The sequence below is a fragment of the Choloepus didactylus genome, chromosome 2, assembly GCF_015220235.1.
Source record: "Choloepus didactylus isolate mChoDid1 chromosome 2, mChoDid1.pri, whole genome shotgun sequence".
Lineage (NCBI taxonomy): Eukaryota > Metazoa > Chordata > Mammalia > Pilosa > Megalonychidae > Choloepus > Choloepus didactylus.
In genome coordinates this window covers 194,696,013-194,723,866 of record NC_051308.1, presented here as the reverse complement: position 1 = coordinate 194,723,866, position 27,854 = coordinate 194,696,013, and the positions used below count along the sequence as shown (strand labels likewise).

The 27,854-nt window shown below is 41.1% G+C and overlaps 1 protein-coding gene across 1 annotated transcript; it reads left to right on the top strand.

Annotated features, from left to right (window-relative positions):
• Positions 1-453: 453 nt before the first annotated feature.
• SHISAL2A (shisa like 2A) lies at positions 454-27,705 on the top strand. The gene is made up of 3 exons (XM_037827220.1): positions 454-898; positions 6,841-6,980; positions 27,430-27,705. The coding sequence occupies exons 1-3, from the start codon at positions 717-719 to the stop codon at positions 27,579-27,581; spliced, it is 474 nt and encodes a 157-aa protein (XP_037683148.1). The 5' UTR covers positions 454-716; the 3' UTR covers positions 27,582-27,705.
• Positions 27,706-27,854: the final 149 nt, after the last annotated feature.

Here is a 27,854-nt window from a genome sequence, read left to right as displayed (position 1 = left end):
GTTTGAAAATCCCTCGTCCTTGGGGTTGTTGTAAAGTTTGTGTGAGGTTGTGTGTTATTCATCCCCGTCCTGACCCTACTGTAAGGTCGCTGCCTGGTCGCTTGTCTGTCTCCTGCACCAGCTGGAATTCCCCTGAGATTACCAGTCCCCAGCTCAGTGCCTAGCACGGGACAGGCGCTCGATGCATGTGGCTTCGAATTCCCGCCCTGCCACCTTGCACGTTGTTTCTTTGAACCCCAGCGCCCTCGTTCATAAACTGGGAAAGCATTTGGGGGTGGGGTGGGGGGCGGCATGGTTAGAGACGCGCGCCCAGTTGGCTGGGGGCGCGCTCCCTGCTCTCGGCTCCGCGGGTCGCTCTCTCCCCCTCCCACCCCCTCCCGCCCGCTTGGGCTCCAGCTCCCGCCCCCCTTCCCGCCGCTCTCCACTCCCACCGCTTCTCGGCCCTCCCTCTCCTTCCTCTCCTCTTCCTCCTCCACCTCCCCTCCCGCGGCGCCCAGTCCGCGTACCTCCTCTCGCTGTGTTTTCTGTGTCTCTGTTTTTCTCTCTTCCTCTCTGTCTCTCTCTCTCTCCTTCTCTGTCTCTCTGCTTACTTCTGCCTCTCTGTGTCCGTTTCTCTGTCTCTTTCTCAGGTTCAGTTCTGTCTCGGCCCGCGCCCCCCTCTCGTCTGCTGGCCGGTGGCCCCAGGTGGCGGTGGCGCTGGCCGGGAGCGGGACGCGATGAGTGGCGCCTGCACCAGCTACGTGAGCGCCGAGCAGGAGATGGTGCGCGGCTTCAGCTGCCCGCGGCCCGGGGGCGAGGCGGCCGCGGTCTTCTGCTGCGGCTTCCGCGACCACAAGTACTGCTGCGACGACCCGCACAGCTTCTTCCCCTACGAGCACAGCTACATGTGGTGGCTCAGGTACCGGCCCTGCCCCTAACCCCACCTTGAACCTCACCTCCAGTCTCAGCCCCCCTCACCCCACCATGGGCACAGCCCATGCTAAGCCTTCAACATCACCTGAACATCAGCATCAACCCTCAGCCGCCCTTACCCTCTTACACCCAATACTGACCCCTGTGCTCACCCTATCACCAACCCAAACTCCCTCACCCATCTCGGCTCCATTTTCCCATCCTGACCCCAACCATTATCCAAATTCATGTCTGAAACTCACCCCAATTCCATCCCCAAACAATCTTCACTCCATTCCCACTAACACCCTACTACCACCCTCAAGCCAACCCCACATACCAACCCTTCAAATAACAACCCTTCACCCTAACAGCAAATTCTCAACTTCCAAACGTCACAGGAAACCCAAGCCTCATTCCAATTATCATCCAAGTGCCCAGTAGGGTCACCTGCCCTAATATCAACACCAACCTTACCCCTGCCCTTGCCTGCTCCCCAGTACTGACCCCAGCCCTTGATCTATCACCAGCCCTCCCTTCCCTCAATCCTCCCTCCAACCCCATGTCAGCTCTCTTCCCCTATCCTGACTCCAGTTATTACCCAGACCTACATCCAAACCTCAACCCCAAGCCTTAATCCTTCCCCAAAGCTACATCCCAACCCAATCCCAGTCTCAGCCCAGCCTCAACCCTTTCTTTCCCCCTCATATTTAGTCATTCATTCAGCCACCCCTTACTGAGCAGGCCCTGTGGTAAATGCTGAGCTACCCCCCTACCTCCAAGCTAAAGCAGAAGACCTGGGATCAGAATTGACTCCAAGCTCATCATGAGTCAATGACATAATGCCACAGCAGATGCCGACTCAGGCTATACAGTGTTGATGGAAGTGCAGTTTGGGTGAATTCCCAAAGACAGGAACTCAGTTTTCCCGTTTGTTTCAGGAATGGGTTGGCTAGGCCAGTCCTGACATTCCTGGAACCTAACTCTGGAGCTGAAAAGACAACAAATTTCAATCTAAGTCTCCAAAGGCTCCACCCCAACAACAGGACCTGATTCCGAGCCTGCTCTGGGAAACAGGCATCAGCAAAAATGGAGTAGTCCATCTCAATAGGTAGTGAGTTTCCTCTCTCTGGAGGTATGTAAGGAAGAGGCCTCATGCTCTCTGGGTAGGAAAGGTTGGTATTATATGCCACTAAAACCTCCCTGAGTCTCTCTGTCTTTTCATCTGTCAAATGGAGAGGATGATCAGTCACTGCCCTGATCAGAATCAGGGCAGTGGCAAAGATCAAATGCAATAACAGAGATGAAATCAACTTGGCATATGCCAATGACAGTTACAGATATGTCGCTTTTTCTAAGCTGTTCAATCTATAACTCTAAAGGATTTTTAGATGGCAGGTTTTCAGATCCCATAAAGTCAGCTATTATCTGTAACCCAGGGAACCCTATTAATTTTTGCTCTGTTCACTCATATATTCTTTCATTCATTATAGCCTTTGCTTTGTGCCAGATTCTGTATTAGACACTGAGAATACAGAAATGAATTATTTCCTGCCCCTGTGTTGTTCATAGTCCATTTAGAAAGATAGGATATGCACCTGTGAATAATGGAGTATTTGTTGAAGATCCTCTATGTACTTACCACTGAGCAGGTGCTGAAATATGATGGCTCTGACCTCCTTTTGAGGTACAGAGGCAATGGGGAGCTTTGGGGCTGGTCAGAACTTAGGCTAAACTTTGGCTCTGTCATTATTAGAGATGTGGATTTGGGTAGGGTATTTAATCCCTGAGTCTCTTTTCTCACCTTTAAAGTGGTGTTAGTAATACCTGTCTCGTGGAATTGTGAGAATTAGGTGAAATAAAGCAAAAATATGAAAATGATTAGTGCATATAGTAGGTGATCAATAAAAGCCAGTTCCCTTTCCTTGATTCTGTGGGGAAAGTGAAGCTCAGAGTGTGAAAGTGATTTGTCCAAGGTCTTCCAGCAATGCCATAGCAGACTGAGATTTAAAGAACATTACCTAGGACCATCTAAGTGCTAGATGCTTTCACACATTCGCAATTCTGGCATGTCTTCTCTCCAGTTTAGAGGAGAAAACTTGAGAAAGATTAGGTTACCATATAGAAGTCCCCAGTGAGAGGAGTGGCAGAGCTGGGTTGAGAACTCAGGCTTGTCTGAACAGTCTCCGCTTGTTCTACTCCAAGACTCTAAATCTAGCTTGATTCTGTCATAGCCTATTCTACTCAGACCATTTGAAAATACTCTCGTTGACCCTCGGCTCTGTTCTGGGCACTGTGCTGGCCTTTGGGGATACAGAGATGAGTAACCCCATAGCACCCAGCCAGGACCCATCCCTCCTCCACCACTTCCTTCTCTACATAGAGTTCTACCTCTTCTGGTACCTTCTGTTGCCTTGGAAACCCTCTGGATGTGTGGAGTGCTGTAGTGGCTCAGACAATAGGGTAGAAGTCTGGATGGAAGACCTCTAAGGTCACATCCCAAGTCAATGAGCTCTGACAACCCCAAGGGCAGCTAGAATGTCCAGCATACAGGGCTGACTGAGATTGTCCATAAACATCTCAGACAATTGCAAAGTGGAGGAGGGGAAGTGAGGGCCTGTGGGACGCCTGGGTGGTCAGAGTTCGCTAAGCCCTGAAACAATTCCTCCCGTATTTTTCTGATAGAGCCCCACTCCTGGAGGGTAGAGACTTTGCTTTGCTCTAGACTCCATTTGGCCCTTTTCAAAAAATCCTGTCCTTTCAAAATTAAAAATATCTAGGTAAGTAATGTTTCCTTGGAGAGAGAGAGTGCTCAGGGAGAATTGCTGTCTTTATAAGCAAGTCTCAGGAAATGAAGACTCCCTGTGGAGAAGCAGCTGGTGCTATCACATCATCTGGTCCAGTTCTGTTTTTTTACCAGAGCATGAGCCATAAAGTAACAGCCTTACTGGAGGGCAGAGTTGGTGGTCAGGCATTGTATATACACTATCTCATTCAATCCTTATGACCACCTGGTGAGAGAGGAACCTCTACAAATGAAGAAAATAAAGTCCAGAGGTAAAGTGATTTTTCAGCTTACATGCAGCAGAACCAGGATTCCAACTTAGAACTGCCAGACTCCAAAGCCCTTGTTTGTTAGGCCACCTTTCCAGTTCTTTCTTAGGGGTCAGAGTGGGTTTTCTATCTTTCAGAGTCATAGTTCACTGAAATCATAGAAGGCTGGAGGCTCTCCAATCCAATCTCCCACCCAAGGCAGGAATCTCTTAACTTCATTGAAAGGTGAACTCATTGAAAGGTGTTCCACACAAATCTCCCCAGGGAACTCACCACCTTTTAAGGCAGTGCATGGGACAACTCTGATCATTTACAGTTCCTCATATACTAAGCACAGATTTGCCCCCCTTGGAGCCTCCACTGTTGTTCCCAGCTCTGTCCTTGAAGACTTGTTATTCTGTCCCCAGACAGACCAGCAGAGACAGTAGATAGAGACAGTGTCCATTTATTGTCCTCCTATCTGGGGCATATCCCCCCAGCTCTCTTACCCACTCTTAAAGGACCCCATTTTGACACCCTTTCTACCCAGGTGCCCATAGATATCCCTCTGAAAGGATGGTGTCCCAAGCTGAGCACAGGTTTCCCAGGTAACAGCCCTATAAACAGTAAGTATATCTGAAAAGAGAAAACAATGCTTAATTAAAGTACTTAAAAGAACTAAAAAGTACTATATGCCCAATGTGGAAAATGTGGAAAGGATGGGACAAACAGAAGGAAAAGAAATCTGGGTAATCCATTGTCTCTGTTTGGATTCCCCAGAAGAAGACTGTGAGACAAGCATTTGAGGGCAGATGGTTTATATGGAAGGTGATCCCAGAAAACGCTGGTAGGGGGTGGAAAAGTTCACACAACAAAGAGTGCATGACCAAGCAAGTCAACGCTGAGGGTGACTGGAGACTAAACCCACTGAACTCTGCCAGCCAGTGTAGAAGGTGGACGTCAGAGTTTTTCCACCTGAGGGCAAGGAAGCTGAGGTATTTACATGCCAACTCTGTCAGTTATTGGTTGTGAGTTGCTGGAGAGAGGGAGGCATTACTTTTCCTGCACTTCTGGCCTGCCCAGCGTGCAGACGGAGCCTGCTCTGGCCTCAAGAAGGCCTTCAGGCACAGAGATGCAGATGCTGGCAGCTGAACCACTGGCCAGAATATTCCACAAGGTTAAGACCCAAGGGGATATAAACAGGATATCCATACTCCATGCTTCATCCAGAGACTATTATCATTCTGGTGTATTTCCTTCCAATCTTACACACACACACATACACATATATACCTATGTATATAGTCATGTGTGTATGTATAAATATGTGTATATTTATGTTTATTTATTTAAGTTAGGGTTATGTTGTATATATTTATTTAAGTTAGGGTTATGCTGTATATTCAGTAGTGTGTCTTATGCTTTTTGCTTGACATAAAGTCATAAGAATATCCATGGTAGATATTTTTTGAAAACATTTTTAATGGCTCTATAATTAATGCCATAATTTGTTTAGCCATGGGAAGGCAGACTCTCCAAGGTCCTGGGTGTTTCTGTTTATGTAAATTAGCCATCAAGTAGCTGGGAGTGAAATCCTGCAGAAGTAGCAAGGGCAGGAATCTGGGGCTGGAGCACCGGGAGAGGCAGAAAAGCTGGGGAATGGGTGGTGGGCAGGGAAGGCACATAAACAAAGCCTGTTGCCCATCTACATCTATCCTTTCCTATTGGGAGAGCACCCCACAGTACCTGGCACATAGTAGGTACTTGATAATATTTACCAATTGCCTACTTTTGCCAGGACCTGTACAAGGGGAGAAAAAGCTGATTAAACATGGTCTGACTCTGCCTTCAAGGAACAAGTGAGGAGTATGTTGAGTACTTACTATGTGCCAAGCATATTGCATCTGTTATATTATTTATCCTTGCTACCACTTGTGAATTGCTATGTTCTGATCGTTCACATTTTTCTTCAGATGAGGAAACTGAGGCTCAAAGAGGTTATCACCAAGATCAAAGAGGTTATCACCAAGATCTTACAGTGAGTTAGTGAGTTTGAGGCTCAGAGAGGTTATCACCAAGATCTCACAGTGAGTTAGTTAGAGAGCTGGGTCCTAACCCAGGTATGTCTGCTTCTAAAGCCCTTTGCTCTTTCCCTACCACATGGGCCAAGTGGGAAGTGCTAAAGGCCCTGAGTGAAGTGTCCTGAGTGGGTTTGTCTGGCATGGGGGAAAGGGAGGGGAAAGAAGGATGACCAAGGACAGCATTATTGAAGAGGGGACATTTCAAAGAGCCTCCAAGGTAAGATTCAAATATGGGAAGATAAGAAGGTGGACTCTGTGAAACTGGAAAGACAGTAGCCTCCAAATGAGCTGGGAGGCAGTTGTCTGAAGACCGAGTGACCAAGGCCTGACTTGGGCAGAAGCAGTGAGGTTGGAGGCTAAGGGGCTGGGGGTGGGGTAGGAATTTCACACGCAGAGTTCATAGGGCCTGGTGATGCGGGGAGGGTGGGCAGAGATTACTATAAGGCTCAAAAGACAACTGGCTTTTTTGAAAATTGTATGTCTTGATTTTAAAAAACAGGAGTGTTGGGAGGGCCTTTAAGATCATTCCCAGCTCCCTGGGGTGGGAGCAAGTTGAGGAAAAGAGAGAAGGAGGGGAGAAAAAAGGAAACAAACCTCCTGAGTCCCGGCTACATGGTGGGAACCGAGTGATGTCATATAATATATGTGGCAAGTAGCTGGCACCTAGCTGATGCTCTTTCCCATGCTTAGGCAAAGAAAGCCTGTTTAAGTCAGGAAGGGACAGAACAAAGCCCAAAGCCAGCTGATTCCTGCAACATCTTCCACACTTCTATACCACACTGCCTTCCAAGTCCCTTCCTGACGCTCGGCTCCTGTATGGTCTCTCTCTCCCCAGTATCGGTGCTCTCGTGGGCCTGTCCATAGCTGCGGTCGTCCTCCTGGCCTTCATTGTCACTGCCTGTGTTCTCTGTTATCTGTTCATCAGCTCCAAGCCCAATACAAAGTTGGAACCAGGCTTAAGCTTACAGGCTACAGGTAAGAAAGAGACCACTTGATTTCCTTGCTGTATTCAGCAGGCTAGCACCTTTACACAGGAAGACAGTGAGAAATGATGTTTGGGACATTTGCCTGACAAGTGTTCCTGGAATATTCAGAAGCAGCAGCACATTTCTCAGGAGTTCACTGTCTGAACATTTCCATGCCAAACTCTTCATATGCTCAGTGTTTACTGAAATACTTGGATGTAATCAGCACTCCATTTGTCACACAAGGATTAATCCATGTTTTAGGTCTTCCAACATAATGTTTTACTCACAGCCTGGTGAGTACTTAGGGAAAGCAAACTTATTTTAATATTACCAAAAATAGAAATAATAAGAAAAATCTGCTGCTCCCCAAACTTTCAATTAATTCATAAACTAATTAATTCAGATATTTTTTGATAATATGGTGTTTTGGACTGCCCATTCCTTCATTAGCATAGGCCACCAAGAGCCTTTGTGGGCCCTGAAAAAAACATGTGTTGCTTTGTCAGAAGTCTTTATTGCCCCCTGTTCCAGTTTGCTAAAGCTGCCATTATGCAAAATACCAGAAATAGATTGGCTTTTATAAAGGGGATTTATTAGGTTACAAATTTACAGTTCTAAGACCAAAAAGGTGTCCAAACTAAGGCATCAACAAGAGGATACCTTCACTGAAGAAAGGACAACAGTGTCCAGAACACCTCTATCAGCTGGGAAGGCACATGGCTAGCATCTCCTGGTCCTTTGCTCCAGGGTTGTGTTTCAAAATGGCTTTCTACAAAATGTCTCTGGGCTCCTGTCTTCACTCCTCTCTTTCAGCTCCTGTGCATCTTTGCTTCTTTACCACAGGGCGTTTCTCTCTAAGCATCTTGGGGTCCTCTCTTAGCTTAGCATCTCCAGACGTCCTTCTGTCTACATCTCCAAGTGTCTCCAAGTGTCAGCATGAGCGCCTGTGTTGGCTCCTGAGTTTTCTTAAATACTCCAGTGATCTAATTAAGACCCACCCTGAAGGGGCAGGGTCCACACCCCCATGGAAATAACCCAATCAAAGTTTCCACCCTGTTCAACAGACTAATAAGTCTGCCCCCACAAGATTGCATTAAAGAACATGGCTTTTGTGGGGGGCATAATAGATTCAAACTAGCACACACCCCTAACATTTTATATCCTCCTGTAAAGTACTGTGAAAGATACAAGTCCCTGTTGGCAAAAGATCTTTCAGTATAGTTTGGTAGACAAGATTCAAAATGGGTATTATTATATTCACTTTACAGATGAGAAAATCAAGGCTGAGAGAGGTTAGATGACTTGCTCAAGGAGTGACAGCTAGTAAACAGCAGGGCTGGAATTCAGCCCCTCTCTTTCTGCCTCGAGTCATGCTGTTTCCTCTGCCTACCCACACTGAGTCTATGCAAGTACATAATTAAGCACAAAATTGTTTAATACATGTATAAAGAGGGTTTCAAAAAGGATAGGATTAGTGTCGAATTAGTGCACAAGTCGGTTAGGCAAAATGGAGGAGAAAAGGCATTCCAGAGAATAAATAATGGGTCAAGGTGCATGGGCAGGACTGAGTGAGACTATGCAGTGATAGGGTCAGTCACACTGGGGACCCACAGGGAATAAGGTTGGACAAGATGCAGGGAGGGGGGGAGCTTTAAGCTAAGCAGAAGGAGCAAGCGTGGCAATTATCAGGGAGGTAAAAGAGGCAGGGTGGGTAGTAGCTAAGCCTCAGAGAAAGAAAGGGCTAAATGCTATCATTGGTAAAAGATGAGTTTTCTAACTTAACAATAAGAATGGAAAAAGCAACAACATGAGAACCCTTCGCAGATCCTGGTAGTGAATAGTTCTGCTTTTTGGCTGTGCGGTGAAAAGTAGGAGGAATGGCTTTTGAGAGTGGGAGGATTTGTCTGGCTCCCCTTGGGGTCAGGAAGACATCGGGATGGGGGGCAGTGGTAGAGGAACAGGAAAAAAACCTGAGCATAGACCCAGTCTTGATAGACCAGAAACAGTCCAAGCTTTAAGTTTTACCAAGAAAAACCGTAAAGGTTACTGAAAGACGTAAAATACTCGGACTACATGGTGAGCTACGGCACGTACATGGATAGGAAGGCTCAATATCTTAGAGACATCAGTTCTTCCCAAATTAATCTGTAAATAAAAACTCAACAAAATGTTTCATGAAATTAGTCAAATTAGCTCTAAAATCAAACTAGAAGAGTAAAGGTACAAGAGCAAGCAAAATAATTTTGAAAACAAAAGAAGACGCTTGCTCCATGAGATAACAGGATATTTTTAAAAAACATATGATATTGCTTTTATTGACACAGAAATTGGGCCATGCATTGCTTACAACCAGGTGCAGATTTGTTCTCCAGGAACACTTAGCAACATCTGGAGACATTTTTGGTTGTCACAACTGCAGGAAGGGGTGCTACTAGTATGTAGTGGATAGAGATCAGGGATACTGCTAAACACCTGTGCCAGTTTCAATATATTATGTCCCCCCAAAAAGCCGTATTCTTTAATGCAATCTTGTAGGGGCAGACTGCTTCACCTTTTTGATTAGGGTGTGACCTCTTTATTGAATGTTTCCATGGAGATTTGATCTCTCCCATTCAGGGTGGGTCTTAATTAAATCACTGTGGTCCTATAAGAGCAGCTGAGAGAGACTTTTGGAGATGGTTGTTGAAAGCTGATGCTTGGAAATGCAGACAGAAGGACATTTGGAGATGCTAAGATTTGAGATGCTAGCCCAGAGTTTGCTCCAGGGAAGCTAAGAGAGGACAAAACACCCCAAGAGCAGCTGAGGGAGACATTTTGGAGAAAGCTATTTGAAACACAATCCAGGACAGGAAACACCAGCCACGTGCCTTCCCAGCTGACAGAGGTGTTCTGGACCCCATCAGCCATTCTTCAGTGAAGGTATCCTCTTGTTGATGTCTTAATTTGGACACTTATGGCCTTAGAACTGTAAATTTGTAACTTAATAAACCCCCTTTATAAAAGTCAATCCATTTCTGGTATTTTGCATAATGGCAGCACTAGCAAACCAGAACAACCCTACAATATTTAAGATAGTCCCTCACAACAAAGAATTATCTGGCCTAAAATGTCATTAATGCCAGGGTTGAGAAACCCTAGAATAGAAAGAATCCAAAACAGACTGAATAAAATATGGGAATTTAATTAATGATAAAGGTAGCATTTCATATCATTAGGAAAGAGACAGACTTTCAATAAATTTTGTTGGAACAGTTGGTATCCATATAGAAAAATATAAAATTGGATTTCTTGTCTATACCATGCACAAAAATAAAAATCAATAACAGGTTAAAAAGATAAATGTAAAAAAGGAAAAAAGGCACATACCGAAGCACATATGTAAATTATTGAAAAGAAAAGAAATATTAATGTCTTTTATGATTTCAGCATAGGGAATTTCTTTATAAAGACTCAAAAATTAAAATAAAACATGAAAGACTTTTGCTTCCAGGAAAAGGTAGTAGATGTACTCCCCCCACCATTGTATATAAAACAAAAATATGCAGACTCTGAAAGGTAGAGAGGAGAGGCAGACTGGATAGGGACCTTGGGGCCCAAGGAATGACAAGTTTTCTTTTTGCCTCATATACCCCAGACTTGAAGTCAACAATCCAGAAATGCCAATGGCTATGGATTAAAAAAGCCCCAACAAAAGCCTCCTCACTCTAACCAAAGGGCCAGGAAAGGGACCACTTAGCAAGACAGGAGACTTTTACACAATAACTGCTATACTCCTGCCAAACACAACAGAAATAACTGTGGCTTTACTTCCACCCATGCCATTAAAGGCCAAATGGGGAGCCTAGGCTTCCACCCTTACTATGCTGTAATGAAGCATCCTAAATACCTCCTGTCCCCATGCTAAGGTGGTGTAAGAGTAGGGAGCTTGGACTTTTTTCCCTGCCTACTGGGAATGAGTCCACCCTCTCCTCTTGTGGTGTAAGTGGAGAACATGTGGGGATCAATAACAAGGCACTCCTATGCGTGCTAGCCAAGGAAGTATCAGCAGAGGCCTAGAGGGGAGCCAGAACTCCTGCCTCCCTTCAGCAGTAACAGGAGCCCTTCCCCCAATGGCTGTCAACAGAGACCAAGAGGAACCCTGAACTTTTCTCCCACCTGGCAGTAACAAGGCAGCACCCCTCACTCCATTCCTCTACCAGAGCAGTGCCAAAAGAAGCAGCTAATGCATAAGGTTTAAATGAAATCCAGAGTCTCATAACATAAGACCCAAGATATCCAAATTCCAATATGAAATTGTTTGTTATACCAAGAACCAAGGAAACCAAAATTTTAATGAGAAAGAAAATCAATAGAAACCAACACAAGATGAGAGAGATATTAGAATTATTTTGCAAAGATTTTAAGGCAGCCATCATAAAAATGCTTCCACATGCAATACAAATATGCTTGAAACTAATTAAAAAACTCAACCGTGGGGTTCAAATCAGAATGAAGGGACAGAGGAAAGAATCAATTAACTGGAAGACAGAGCACTAGAAATGATCCAATCTATACAACAGAAAGAAAATAGAGTGAAAAACAATGAACATACCCTCAGGGACCTGTGGATTATAACAAAAGATCTAACATTTGTGTCACTAGAGTCACAGAAGAAGAGGGAAAATAGAGCAGGTTTGAAAAAGTATTCAAGAAACATTGATAAAAACTTCCCAAATTTGGTAAAACCCATAAACCTATAGATTCAAGAAGATGAGTGAAAAAGGATAAATTTAAATAAATCCCCATGAAGGTAAATCATAGTCAAACTTCTGAAGACTAAAGAAAAATAAAAACTTGAAAGCAGCAGGAGAGAAACAACATCTTACTAATAGGGGGGAAACAATTTGGATGACAGCAGATTTCTCAGTAGAAACCATGGAGGTCAGAAGGAAGTGGCTCAGTATTTTTCAAGCACTGAAAAGAAAGAACTGTCAATACAGAATCCTATAATCAGCAAAAATGTCCTTCAGGAATGAAAGATAAATCAAGATATTCTCAAATGAAGAGAAACTAAGAGAATCTGTTCCTGGAAGGTCTATTCTAAAAGAATAGCTAGAGGAATTTCTCTAAACGGAAAGGAAACAATAAAAGAAGGAATTTTGTAATATCAGGAAGACAGAAAGAACAACAGGAAGAGACAAATACATATATTTACTTCTCCTTTTGAGTTTTCTAAATAATTTTTTTATATTTATGATTAGTTTTATTATAGCAAAAAGGATACAAATCAGAAGCCAAAAGAATAGATACATAGGGCCTTAGATGCAAGCTTTCGTGTCCTCTTCACATGGAATGTGTCACCCTCCCAGTACATAGATATGTGTTATCAATCATGAAAGCTCCCTCAGACTTCAGAGCTTTATAGATATATGTATATATTTCCAATTGAGATTGTTCACATACCATGCAACTATCCAAAGATCCAAAGTGTACAATCAGTTGCCCATGATACCATCATACAGCTGTGTATCCATCACCACAATTTTTCGATATTTAGAACATTTTCATTACTCCAGAAAAGAAATAAAGACAAAAAAAGGAAACTAAAATCCTTCCATACCCCTAACCAGCCCCTCTCCATTACTGATTCATAGTTTTGGTATAGTACCTTTGTTACTGTTGATGAAAGAATGTTAAAATACTACTAACTGTACTATATAGTTTGCAATAGGTATATATATTTTTCCTTTATGCATCTCTATTATTAACTTCTAGTTATAGCATCATACATTTGTTCTAGTTCGTGAGAGAGATTTCTAATATTTGTATAGTTACTCACGGACATTGTCCACCACAAGATTCACTGTTTTATACATTCCCATCTTTTAACCTCCAACTTTTCTTCTGGTGACATACGTGACTCTGAGCTTACCCTTTCCACCACCTTCACACACCTTTCAGCACCGTTAGCTATTCTCACAACATGCTACCATCACCCCTGTCCATTTCCAAATGTTTAAGTTCACCCCAGTTGAACATTCTGCTCATAATAAGAAACCACTCACCATTCTTTAGCCTCATTCTATATCCTGGTAACTTATATTTCATGTCTATGAGTTTACATATTATAATTAGACCCTGCAATATTTACCTTTATGTATCTGTCTTATTTCACTCTATAATATAGTGCCCTCAAGATTTCTTCATCAACTCCTTTCTTTTAAGACAGTTTTGTTCACACACCATACATTCTGTCCTAAATAAACAATTGAGGGTTCCCTGTACAGTCACATATTTATGTATTCAGCACCATCACTACTACCTATATAAGGACATCTCCATTTCTTCCACAAAGGAGAAAGAGTCAAAGAAGGCAGAGAGACAAAAGAAAAAGAAAAAAGGAGAGAGAGAAAAACAACAACAACAACAAAAACATCACAGGTAAAAAGCAACAAAAGGAAAGATAGCATTAACCTAAAGTAGAATAAAGAGTCAGACAACATCACCAATGCCAGGAGTCCCATATCCTTCCCCTGTCCCCCCCCACCACCATATGCATTTAGCTTTGGTATATTGTCTTTGTTGTATTAAAGGAAGCATAATACAAGGTTTCCATTAATTATAGTCTCTAGCTTGCATTGATTGTATTTTCCCCCCAATCCCACCCTATTTTTAACACCTTGCAATGTTGACATTCATTTGTTCTACCTCATGTAAAAACATATTTGTACCTTCTATTACAATTGTTGAGCACCCTAGGTTTCCCTGAGTTACACAGTCCCAATTTTTATTCTTTTTCTTTTGTTCTGGTGTCCCACTTGGTCCCAACCTTCCTGTTTCAACCATACTCAAGTCGTCTTTGCTCAGTGTACTTACATTGCTGTGCTACTATATCCCAAAATTGTTTTCCAAACCTCTCACTCCTGTCTTTTCCTTTCTGTCTGCAGTGCTTTCTTTAGTGTTTCCTGTAGACCAGGTATCTTGTTCACAAACTCTGTCATTGTCTGTTTGTCTGAGAATATTTTAAGCTCTCCCTCTTATTTGAAGGACAGTTTTGCCAAATATAGGATTCTTGGTTGGTGGTTTTTCTCTTTCAGTATCTTAAATATATCACCCCACTTCCTTCTTGCCTCCATGGTTTCTATTGAGAAATCTGCACATAGTCTTATCAAGCTTCCTCTGTATATGATGGATTACTTTTCTCTTGCTGCTTTCAGGATTCTCTCTTTATCTTTGAATTTTGATAATCTGATTATAAAGTGTCTTGGCATAGGCCTATTCAGATTTATTCTGTTTGGGGTATGCTGCACTTCTTGGATCTGTGATTTTATGTCTTTCATAAGAGATGGGAAATTTTCATTGATTATTTCCTCTATTATTGCTTCTGCCCCCTTTCTCTTCTCTTCTCCTTCTGGGACACCAGTGACACTTACGTTCCCGATTTTTGTTTTGTCCTTAAGTTCCCAGAGACATTGCTCGTATTTTTCCATTCTTTTCTCTATCTGTTCTTTTGTGTGTAGGCTTTCAGGTGTCTTGTTCTCCAGTTCCTGAGTGTTTTCTTCTGCCTCTTGAGATCTGCTGTTGTATGTTTCCATAGTGTCTTTCATCTCTTGTGTTGTGCCTTTCATTTCCATAGATTCTGCCAGTTGGTTTTTTGAACTTTCAATTTCTACCTTATGTACACCCAGTGTTTTCATTATATGGTTCATCTCTTTTGCCATATCTTCCCTAAACTTTTTGAATTGACTTATTATTAGTTGTTTCAATTCCTGTATCTCAGTTGAAGTGTAAGTTTGTTCCTTTGACTGGGCCATAACTTCATCTTTCTTAGTGTAGGTTGTAGTTTTCTGTTGTCTAGGCATGGTTTCCTTGGTTACTCCAATCAGGTTTTCCCAGACCAAAACGGGCTCCGGTCCCAGAAGGAAGAACTATTCAGTATCTGGTTTCCCTGAGGGTGTCTTAGAAGATTGATACACCCTGTGAGGCCTCAAGTTACTGTGCTTTTCTGACAGCAGGTGGCGCCTGTCAGCCTGTATCTCCCCACTGGTGAAGGAGGTGTGGCCCATGGCTGTTTTCCTCCAGGCTCTGGTGTCTGGTTCTGAATGGAAGGCAGGTAGTAGTCTGGGCCCCACCCCTTTCCTCTTAGAGAAGATAGACCCCCTAGGGAGAGGTCATTAGCATTTCAATGGTCTCTCTCTGCCTGTGCTCTCTGCACCCTTGTCTGGGTCAGAGCACTGGGAACTGAAAATGGCTGAGGCTTTCTCCACTGAGCTGAAAAAGGGACAGAAAGTCCCCTTCAGGGCCAGTCTGTGGCCACCCTCTGGCTCTCCATGGTCAGTCTTCACCCAAAGCCTCTGTCTGCTTGTTGGGGATTTGTATTGAACAGTCCACACTTAATTAAAACCTCAGTTGGAGCTCAGCTGAGCTATATTCACTTGCTCAGAGAAAGCTGCTCTCTAGCTCCACAAGGCTTTGCAGCTTGGGCCGTGGGGGTAGGGGGCTCCTGGCTTGGATCCACAGTTTTTGCTTACAGATTTTATGCTGCAGTTTTGGGCATTCTTCCCAATTCAGGAAGAATCCAATGAATGGATGGTCCCGTTTGTCCCCCCGCAGTTATTCCAGATTATTTACTAGTTGTTCCTGGTTGTTTATTAGTTGTTCCAGGGGGCTAACTAGCTTCCACTCCTCCCTATGCTGCCATCTTAGATCTCTAAATAATTTTTGATGGTTGTCTGACATGGTTCTAAATATGTATAGAGGAAATATTTAAGCCAATTATGCTATAAATGTGGGAAGACAAAGGGAAGCAAGTTTTCTACACTTCCCTCAAACTGGTAAAATGTCAAAACTAGTGGAGTATGATAAATTATGTATATATAATGTAATACCCAGAGCAATCTCTTGAACAAGGTTACACAAAGCAATGCACTCAAATACACTAGATAAATTAGAAATTCTAAAAATGCTCAAGTAACCCAAAAAGGCAAGGTGGTCCATTCTCACCACTGTTATTTAACATATTGATGGAGGTTCTTGCTAGTGCAATAAGGCAAGAAAAGCAAATAAAAGCCATATAGATCCGAAAGTAAGAAATAAAACTGTCCATATTTGCCGATGACATGATTGTCACCAGATGCAGAAAAAGCAATTGACAAAATTCAGCACCCATTCCTGATGAAATGAAAATCCCAAGACTCTCAAAAAATAAATAAAACTTCTAGAACTAATTATTGAATTCATCAAGGTTCCAGGATACAAGATAAACATATAAAAATCAGTTGTATTTCTATATACTAGCAATCAACTCATGAACACCAAAATTTAAAGTATAATGTCATTTATAATCTTGCGCACACAGACAGAAGAAATTTTTAGGTATAAATCTAACAAAAGATGCACAGTACTGGCATGCTGAAAACTACAAAGCATTAATGAAAGAAAGCAACAGATATCTAACTAAATGGAGAGACATAACACATTCATGGATTGGAAGACTTGACATAATAAAGATGTTAATTCTTCCTAAATTGACATACAGGTTTAGTGCAATTCCAATCAAAATACCAGAAAGATATTTTGTAGATATAGACAAGATTATTCTAAAATTTATATAGCAAGGCAAAAGAACTCGGATAGCTAAAACAATTTTGACAAAGAATAAGGTTATAGGAATCACTCTCCCTGGTTTCAAGAGTTATTATGTGGCTATAGTAATCTAGACTGTGTTATATTGGAACAGAGATGGACAGACACATCAATCATTAGAAAAAGAAAATTCCCAGAAACAGATCTACACAAATATGTCCAACTGATTTTTGAAAAAGGTACAAAAGCAATTCAATGGTGGAAGGATAGCCTTTTCAACAAATTATGCTGGAACAACTGGATAGCCACAGGCAAAATAATGAACCTCTACCTAAGTCTCATACTTTATACAAAAACTAACTCAAAATGGATCATGGACTTAAGTGTAAAACATAAAACAATGAAACTTTTGGGAAAAAAATAGGAGAAAATCTTCAGGATGTAAGGCTAGGCGAAGTGTTCTTAGACTTGACACCAAGAGCCTGATCCATGAAAGGAAAAAATTTTTAACTGGACCTCATCAAAATTTAAAACATTTTCTCTGAGAAATAACCTGTTAAGAAGATGAAAAGAAAGCCTTAGAATGAGAAAAAATATTTACATGAACAGACATTTCATTGAAGAGGATATAAATATGGCAGATAAGTACATGAAAAGATATCCAACATTGTTAGCTGTTAGGAAAATGAGAATTAAAACTACAATGAGATAACATTATACATCTATCATGATAGCTAAAATAAACAATAGGGACAACACCAAATGCTGGCAATGATGTAGAGAAACTTGTTCACTCATAACATTACTGGTGGGAATACACAGTGGTGCAGTCACTCTGGAAAACAGGCAGTTTCTTAAAAACTCAGCATGCAACTACTATCTGACCCAGCAATTGCACTCCTGGGTTTTATCCCAGAGAAACATGTTCATGAATATTCATAGCAGCTTTATTCATAATAGCCAAAATTTGGAAATATCCCAGATGTCCTTCAATGGGTGAATGGTTAAACAAACTGTGGTACATTCATATTGTGAAATACTCAGCAATAAAAAGGAACTACTTTGATATCTGCAAGAACTTGGATGAATTTCCAGACTAATTCTCAGCAATAAAAAGGAACTACCTATTGGTACAGTTACACTGAGTGAAAAAAGCCAATCCCAAGAGTTTATGTAAAGTAATTCTATTTATATAACATTCTTGAAAGACAAAATTACAGAAATAGAAAACTGATTAGTGGAGATGGTGTTCTGTGTGTGTGTGAGAGTGAGGGAAGTGGGTGTGGCTATAAAAGGGCAACATAGGCATCCTTGGCTGATGGAAATGTTCTGTATTTTAGCTGTATCAATGTCAATATCCTGTTTGTGATATTGTACTATATCACTGAAGGATGTTTTCATTGGAGGAAACTGGGTAATGATGGGACCTCTGTGTATTATTTCTTTTTCTAAAATATAATTTATTTATTTATTTTAAATTGTGGTAAATATACATAAATGTATGTATATATAAATGAGTTCAGACAACATTTTCCTAATTTCCTTTAGTTCTTTGTATATGGATTCCTTTAGTTCACTGAACATATTTAAGACAGCTGATTTAAAGTATTTGACCAATACTGCCAACTAATAGTTACTCAGGGATAGTTTCTGCAAATTCTTTCTGTGAATAGACCATACGTTCCTCTTTCTTTGTGTTTTGCAATTTTTTGTTGAGAACTGGACATTCTGAGTTTTATGATGTTAGAATGCTGAAGATCTAGTTCTTGTACTCCTCTGGAATTGCTAGGATTTGTTGTTGTCATTATTGTTGTTTAGGGCTGAAGCTGTCAATTTGTGACTTTTTCAAATGATTTTTGCTCGTAATCGGGAAATGGAAAGAGGGAAAAAGAAAAAATCGGTACTGTCTCTTTAGGACACTTCTGCTGCTTTTGCCTGAGGGGGTTTGGAACAATAGCTGCCCTAGAGCCAGAACCCCAGCACTCTGAAGTATCTGATTAAAAGCAGTGATTAGTGATCAGACCACACCCCCCTGGAATTTGGAGGAATAGGTCCTTAGAGCCCACTTTGGTGCCAGCAAGAACATATTTAATCAACCGTCTTAAATACGTTCAATGAACTAAAGGACACCAATATACAAAGAACATCAGGAGCTCAGGCTTCAGTCCCCACTGCTACCTGGGGCTTGTGGGGTGGTAGCCACTGCACAGCAGGTGAAATTACCAATATTTACCGCAATTTGCCAGCCTCTTTGTCCAGCTCCTCCCGGAATGCTGCACAGTCTCCACTAGACTCCAGAGTTTCAAAATAGTTGATTCAGACAATTCCTGTCAGTTCAATAGCTGTTTTGGTAGAGGGACTGACCCCTAGAGGTTCCTATTCTGACTTCTTCCCACAATCCTCCTTCTGTGTGAATCTATAATTATCTGAAAATTAAAATTTTAATTAAAAAATAAAGAAAAAATTGACAAATTTGCCTACATCAAATACATATTTTGTTTATGTCTCTAATTAAAAAAGAAACCATGCATAAAGTTAAAAAACAAGTGGTGGACAGTAAAGATACTACATATGTAAATAGACAGATAGGTAGATACAAAAGATTGATATCCAGAATATTTACATAGTACAAGTACACCTTTAAGCAAATGAGAAAAAGCTAATCCACAAAAGAAAAAATACAAATGACCAATACATATGAAAAGATGCTCAACCTCATTATTAGTCAGGGGAATGCAGTTTAACAATGACGTACCTTTTTTTACCAATCATGCTGACAAATATTGATCATATTAAGAGTGAGCAGGTTGGGGGGAAATGGATATTTTCTTATACTGCTGGTAAGAGTTTAAATTGGTATAGCTACTCTGTAGAGTAATTTGGGGATATCTATTGAATCTAAAAATGTATATACTCTAGACTAATTCTACTTCTGATTTTCTGCTCTAGAACAATAATTGCTCTAGGAGCTGATATGTAAAGATGTGTACCATGGCATTGCCTGTCATATTGGAAGCAAACTAAATGTCCATCAGTGGAGGAATGGATAAGTAAAATGTGGTGTTGTTTAATAATGAAATACTATAAAGCAGTTAAAAGGAATTAACTAGCTCTAAACAGATCATCTTTACTCTTTACAAAAACTGGGCAGGGTAGATCTTATTACTACCTCCATTTTACAGATGAAGAAACTGAGACCCAAAGTCACCCCGAGAGTGAGTGGCAAAGCCAACTCCACCTTCTTATCCCTATTGCTGTGAAAAGGAAGTACCTACTACATGCCAGACAGTGTTTGAAATTTTACATGCACTATCTCATCTAATCTTCCTCACTACAGTTTTAGTTTCCTGGCAGCTAAAACAAATACCATGCAATGGGTTGGCTTAAACAATGTGAATTTATTGGCTCATGGTTTTGAGGTTAGGAGAAGTCCAAAATCAAGGCATCATGAAGGATGTGGTGTTCTGGGGCCAGCTGATGGCAATCCTTGGTCCTGGGCTCCTCTGTCACATGGCAGTGCACATGGCAGCTTCTTCTGGCTTCTCTCTTCTCTTCCATGTTCTGTTGACTTTCAGCTTCTGGGTGTTCCCTCTGGCTTTCCCTCTTTCTGTGGCAGCAAGAGAGAAGCAATTCAACACATACAAGGGAAAACACAAAAGACTTCCGAATTGACTAGTCAGTGGGCACCATGGAGGCCAGAAGAAGTGCTATGACATATTTAAGAGTCTGAAAGAGAAAATTGCCAGCCAAGAATTCTTTGTCCAGCAAAGCTCTCCTTCAAAGGTGAGCTTTCCCTATAAGTCTTCAGTAATAGGATTAAGACCCTTCCTGTTTCAGTTGGGCACACCTTAACTGAAGTAACTTTGTCAAAAGGGCCTATTTACAAGAGTTCACATCCATAAGAATGGATTAAGTTTAAAAACATGTTTTTCTGGGGTACAGAGCTCGAAGCTCCCACACTATCCCAGTGAAGTAGGTGTTATTTTCACTCACTTTACAGATGTGGAAACAAAGTATCAGTGAGGTAAGGTAATTTGCCCAAAGGGTCACAACTTGTAAATTTTGGAGCTGGAATTCAAACTCATCTTTCTGCCTCCAGAGTCCTGCTCTTTCCATCTTTCGAGGCCCAGACTGTAGGATGCTGTAGCTTATGTCCTGCCCTCTTGTGCCCCACCCCCTTCCCAACATTTCTGGCTCCAAGGGCAGTCTAGAGCACCTGGTTTACTCTGCCAGGGCTGCTATAACAAATACCACACACTGGTTGGTTTAAACAACAGAAATTTACCGGCTCACAGTTTAGGAGGCTAAAGTCCAAAATCAAGGTGTCAACAAGGCCATGCTTTCTCCAAAGTCTCGAGCATTCTGGTATGCTTTGTCACACGGTGATCACTTTCTCTGGTTTCTCCCACTTGTGGCTTCTATTTCCATGGCCAGCTCATTTTAGCCACTTAAACACAAATCTTCTGTCTTCACTTCAAAATAGATGCCTTTCAGCTCCCTTCTTTCCCCAGTGCCTCTTAGCTTGAAAAACCAGCATTTGTCCAAAGATTGGACTTTCCCCTCCAAGGCTTAAGTGTCATTGGGTTCTGGTCATCTGAGGACCCCAAATATAGCAATGTGGGATTCTTGAGCAAGTTCCTGAGCAAGGCCCACTATCTCAAAGGTTTTACTGGGAGCAAGCTGCTTTGCTTTGAGGTACAGTGATACAACTCAGGATAGTAATTAGCATGGGCTCTCTCCTGCTGATTACAGCTCTTTGAGTAAACAAAATGCAGGGAAAAAAATAGTACTTAATAAATACAGTCTATTATGTAGGCAAAACCCTTTAAAACTTGGAATTCAAGGAAAAAGAAATAGAAAAATAAGGTCAGCCCTACTTTCTACCCCATTTTATAGAGTGGTAACTGAGTTCCAGAGAGAGAAAGGGGTTAGCATAAGGTAGCACAATGATTTAGTAGCAGAATGAGTACTTGATCCCAGATGTGCTTCTCCTGAAAGCCTAGGGTTTCCCCAGAGCCTTAGCTGCCTGCTGCTCAGAGCCCCACAGGTTAGAGGGACTTTGACCAATCAATAGATATCATAGGCAGATGACTAGGTCAGGTCTGGAAACCAAGTCAGGTGAAGAACAGCTGAGGAGCCGGTTTTTGGCCTAGAAAGATAAAGGAACTAGAATAGCTAAAGTATGGAAAAAGGAAAAAGTTGGAGGAAATCACACTACTCAGTTTTAAGACATACTATATAACTACAGTAATCAGGACAATGTGGTATTGGAGGACGGGCCGGCACATATCAGGAAAGGAGTCCAGAAATAGGCCCACATCACAAGTGTGCCCAACAGATTTTTAACAAAGATGCAAAAGCAATTCAATAGAGAAAAGAATAGTCTTTTCAATAAATGTTGTTGGAACAATTGGACTTCCATAGGTTAAAATAAATGAGCCTTTAACTAAACTTCACATCTTATACAAAAATTAATCAAAATAAATCATAGATCTAAATGTAAACCATAAAAGTATTTTAAAAAAACTTTTGGAAGAAAACATAAGAGAAAATCTTTGTGACCTGGGGTTAAGCAGAGTTCTTAGACAAAACACCCAGAAGCACAATCCAAAAATGAGAAAATTGACAAAATGGTCTTCATCAAAATTCAAAAATTTTGTGCTGCAAAAGACCCTGTTAAGAGGATGAAAAGACAAGCCAGGATGGGAGAAAACATGTGCAAAGAGCATAACCAACAAATAAATTTTATGCGGAATAATAAGGAACACCCTAAACTTGACATTAAGAAAGCAAACAATCCAATTAGAAAATGAGCACAAGACTTGACAGATACCTTGCCAAAGAGGATATACAAATGGCAAATAAGCACATGAAAAATTCAACATCATTAGCCATTAAGGGAAGGCAAATTGAAGCCACAATGAGATGCCACTACACAGCTATCATTACACTAAAATACAAAATACGGACAAAACCAAGTGCTGATGAGGATGTGGAACAAATAACTCTTATACAATGCTGGTGGGAATATAAAATGGTGCAGCCGCTCCAGAAAACAGTTTGGGGGTTTCTCATGAAGTTAAACATACACTTACCACACAAACCAGCAATCACAGTCCTAGGTATTTATCCTAGAGAAATGAAACCATATGTCTGCCACAAACCTTTACACAAATGTTTAAAACTTTAAATGACAAACTTATAGTAATGTAGAACAAATCAATGTTTGCCAGGGTTTAGGACTGGGGGAAGTTCTGAATATAAAGGGACAGCATGAAGAAGTTTCTTTGTGGTGATGTAACAGTTCTGTCTTGATTGTGGTGGCAGCTATGTAAATCTATGCATGTGGTAAAATTTCATAATACATATACAGTACAGCCCCCCCACCCCACCAAAAAAAAAGAGTGCATATAAAACTGGTAAAATTGAATAGATCTGTAGTTTAGTTAATAGTTTTGTATCACTTTCAATTTCTTAGTTTTGAAAATGTGCTATGGTCAAATAATATGTTATCATTGGGGAAAGCTACATGTAGGGTACTAAAGGAACTGTCTGTACTATTTTTTTTACATATATTTTCAACTTTATTAGAAAAAGATATATACACAAATACAAAAACTTTTGCAATACAGTGCCAGCAGCAGGGTATTAAAGTTCCCTTTGCTCTACATTCTCACCTTCACTTGGTATTTTCAGAAATATTAGTTTTTGCCCATCTGTAGATATGTGGTCTTATATTTATGGTTATTTGCATTTCCATAATTATGAATGAAATGAGTAATATTTATATGTTTTTTACCATGTAGTTACTTTCTACTTCTATGGATTTGTCATTTTATTATTTTTTTAAATAAACACTTCTTCACCCCCCTTCCCCCATTCCCCCAGTCCTCCCTTGCCTGGTCCTCTAATCTGTTTTCTATCTCTGTGAATTTGCCATATTTAGTCATCTCTTATAAAAGTGATAGCATATAATTTTTGTTCTTGTGTGTCTTGCTTATTTCACTGAGCATAATGTTTTCAAGTTTCTTCCATGTTGCAGCATGTCTCATTAGTTCATTTTTCCTTCTGGTTGAATAATATTCCATTGTGTGTATTACCACAGTTTGTTTATCCATTAATTTGTTGATGGACACTTGGTTGTTTCCAGCATTTGGCTATTGTGAATAATACTGCTGAATAATATTGTGAATAACACTTTGGTGTATAAGTAGCTGTTTGTGATCCAGTTTTCACTCTTTGGGTTTATATCTAGAAGAGAGATTGCAGGGTCAAATGGTAATTTTATATTTAACTTTTTGTGGAATAGCATATTGCTCTCCACAACAGCTACACCATTTTACATTCCCACCAACAAGGCACTAGAGTTCCAATTTCTCTGCATCCTCTCCAATACTTATTATTTTCCCTTTTTAATATAATAGCCATTCTTGTAGGTGTGAAGTGGTTTCTCATTGTGGTTTTAATTTGCATTTCACTAATGGCTAATGATGTTGAGCATATTTTCATGTGACTATTGGCCATTTGTATATCTTTTTTGGAGAAATGAATATTCAATTCCTTTCCCATTTTTTTTTTAATTAGAGAAGTTGTGTTTGCCCATTTTTAAATTGGTTGTTTATCTTTTTGTTGTTGCATTGTAAAAGTTCTTTATATATTCCAGATATTAAAGCCTTAATATCCATTGATGTATCTGATATATTACTTGAAACTGTTTTCTCCCATTCTATATGTTTTCTATTCACTTACTTGGTAATTAACTTAAATGCAAAAAAGTTTTAAATTTTGATGAAATCAAATTTATCTAATCTTTCTTTTGTTGCTTTGGCTTTGGGTGTCAAATCTAAGAATCCATTGCCAAATCCCAGGCCATGAAGATTTGCCTCTATGTTATCTTCTAAGAGTTTTACAGTTTCAGTTCTTATATTTAGGTTTTTGATCCATTTTGATTTGATTTTTTGTATATGGTGTATATTTTGTATTCTTCTGCATGTAGATAATCCAATTTTCCCCAATACCATTGTTGTAACTGTACTATTTTTGTAACATCTTGAGCCTTAAATTATCTCAGAATAAAAAGCTAAAAACAAAACAAAACAGACAAAACAGGAAACTTATTAGCTCTGTAACTGAAAAGTTCAAGCAGGGTGGGCTTTAGGCATGATATGAATAGAAGTTCACAATATCCTCAGGCTTGTGACTCCATTCTCTGAGTGTCTCTGAGTTCTGCCCTTTACCTTGTGTTGGATTTCTTCTTTGCCTGGATTTTCTCATGGTAGTTAGTTGGATGCCAGAAGTCCCAGGGACTACATGCTTTCTTGTTCCCTTACAACCAGGAGAAAAAAGAGGATGCTGTCTTTTGTTCAACCAGAAAAAAGGAAAAAGGCTTGAACTCTACTCTGATTGGACCAACTTAGGTCATGTGTCCACCTCTAAACCAATCATTGTGTTCGGGTAAACACTCTACACTGATTACCCTCCCATCATTGTGACAAAGGAATGAGATTGCATGATTGGCTCAGAGCTGGGATGGGGCCAATTCCACCCAAATACAATTGCTACTACCCAGGTAGAAGGGAAGGAATGGATGTTGGGGAGTAAATCCCAGTGTCCATTATAGCTTTCTTCTTGAAATTCATTCTTCCCTTTTTTGGGGGATTGAATCACATCCTCCACAAAAGGCATATTCAGGTCCCAACCCCTGGTCCTGTGGGTGTGGACCCACTTGTAAATAGGACCTTTGAAGATATTATTAGTTAAGGTGTGCCCAAACTGAATGAGGGTGGGCCTTAACCCTGTATGGCTGAAGTCCATAGAAGCAAAGGACTTTGACAAAGAGGGGTAAGCCACAGGAGCAGCCAGAAGCTTAAGTCAATGGAACCCAGAAGAGAAACAAGAAGATGCCAACATGTGCATTGCCATGTGATAGAAAAGCCAAGGAACCCCAGAGATTGCCGGCCGACCAGAAGACACTGATCCCTAGATGAAGCAAGCGTTCTAGCCTCTGAAACCATGAACTAATAAAATTCCTGTTGTGAAGCCAACCCATTGTATGGCATTTGTTTAAACATCCAAGAAACAAAAACACAGTGGTTTCAGAAGCACCATTCTTCCTGGATATCTTCCACTGATGTATCCTAAAGCACAGGAGTTTGTTAGGTGGAGAAGGTGAAAAATGTCATTCCAGGCAGAAGACAGAGTACCAGCCAAGGCCCAGAGATGTGAAGGTATGGACTAATTTGGGGGAACAATGAGAGTTTTGGTGTGGCAAAGCATAAGCGTCTTGAAGGAAGAGTGACTGAAGAAACTGGAGACAGGGGATGGGGCTAGTTCATGAAGAGCCTTGAATGTCACATCACTGAAGGGTTTTGAAAAAGAACAGTACAGGAAGTGACTTGTCCTTAAAAAGATCTCTCTGACTACATCAAGGAGAAAGGACTAGAGAGGGCATGACTGGAGGCTGTTCCAGTGGTCTTGACAGGAGAAGATGAAAGCATGACCTAAGGTGGTAGTCATGAGAATGGAGAGAAGTGGGTGGATTTGGTAGATGTTGATAAGGTGGAACCAGCAGGACCTAGTGAAATGTTTGGTTTTGTGAAATGGTAGGGGAGAAGGTGTGAGGATAACGCCTGTTTCTGGCTTGAACACTTGATGTACTTCTTTATCCAAAAAGGCAAGAATACTCAGCTGTGTCAAACACTTCTGATAAATGAGATAAGGATTTAGAAGTGTCCATGGGATTTAGTGACAAAAAGTTCTAAAATATTGTGGGGGCAGAAACCAAGTAAATAGCAGCAGAATACATCATGAAGAGGAGGTGGGAATAACAAGGACAAGTGAGCTCTGATATAAAAGGAGGAGAGAGGATAAGGCAGTAGATAAAGAGCCATAGAATCTATTTTTTTGTTGTTTTTAAATGTGTATTCTGGTAACATATATACAACAAAATTTCCCATTTTGTCCCCTTTCAAGTATATAATTCAATGGTGTTAATTACATTGATAATGTGCTACCATCACCGCCATCCATTACCAAAACTTTTCCATCACATCAAACAGACGCTCTGTACCAATGAAGCATTAACTCCCCATTCCCCACACCCACCCAGGCCCCTGCTAACATGTAATCTAATTTATGACTCTGTGAATTTGCATATTCTAATTATTTCATATTAGAGAGATCATACAATATTTGTCCTCTCGTGTCTGGCTTATTTCACTGAACCTGATGTCTTTAAGGTTCATCCATATTGTCACATGTATCAGAACTTCATTCCGTTTTACAACTGAATAATATTCCATTGTATGTTTGTTTTTCCATTCTTCTGTTGATAGACACTTGGGTTGCTTTCACCTTTGGCTGTTGTGAATAACGCTGCTATGAATATTGGTGTACAAGTCTCTTTCGAGTCCCTGCTTTCAGTTCTTTCGGGTATATTCCTAGAAGTGGGATTGCTGGGTCATATGGTAATTCTATACTTGGAATCCAGTCTTAAAACAGTGGACAATGCATATTGCATATTTTTTAAAATGTCCAGCACTCCTCTGCATACTAGCTGTGTGGTAAGCCTATACCCTCATCTATAAAATGGGTTATGGTGAAGGTTAAGTCTTCATATCTCCTAAGAAATATGAAATTATTTGCTAGTTTATTTTCTTTCTCTCCTCTAAACTGTAAGTTCCATGAGGAACATTGACAGCTCCTAGTGCACAGCGTGGTATGTTGTTAACTATTTGTTAAATGGATGAAGCCTTTAAGACTCTGAGCACAGTGCATTGTACAAGGTAAGCCCCCAGTGAAGTTAGCTGGGCGTGTGATCCTACTGGGGGGTGGGGAGGGGGAGGAAGGGGCTGCAGAAGGAAGCCCCATGCACTCAGTGTGCTGTTTTCCAGGCTCTGAGATGCCCCTTGACCGCCAAGGTCGGAACACAGGCATCACACTGGAGGTGCCAGGAGCGAGACCCCTTGGACAGAGTTACTCCTTCCTGAACCCACGACTTCACTGCAATGAGGGACAGACTTCAGACCCCAAGCGTGTCCTCTAGCACTGCTCCATGGCCCCAGTGATGGCAGGTGACATTCCAGGCAGCCGTGAGGAGACACTTCCTCCTCAACCCAGACCCACACGGACCAGCCCCATAAACATCCAATAAATGTCTCTATACTGTCCTCTTCTAGAGTCTCTGTGGGTGAAAGGTGAGGGGTGGGGGGGATGATCAAAGGGGCTTTGGAGCCTGGAGGGTAAATGAGGGCTTTTCCCAGAAAACCTTCCCAGGTCCTGCTGTGGACCCAGCTCTACTGCTCTGCCTGGCCTACTG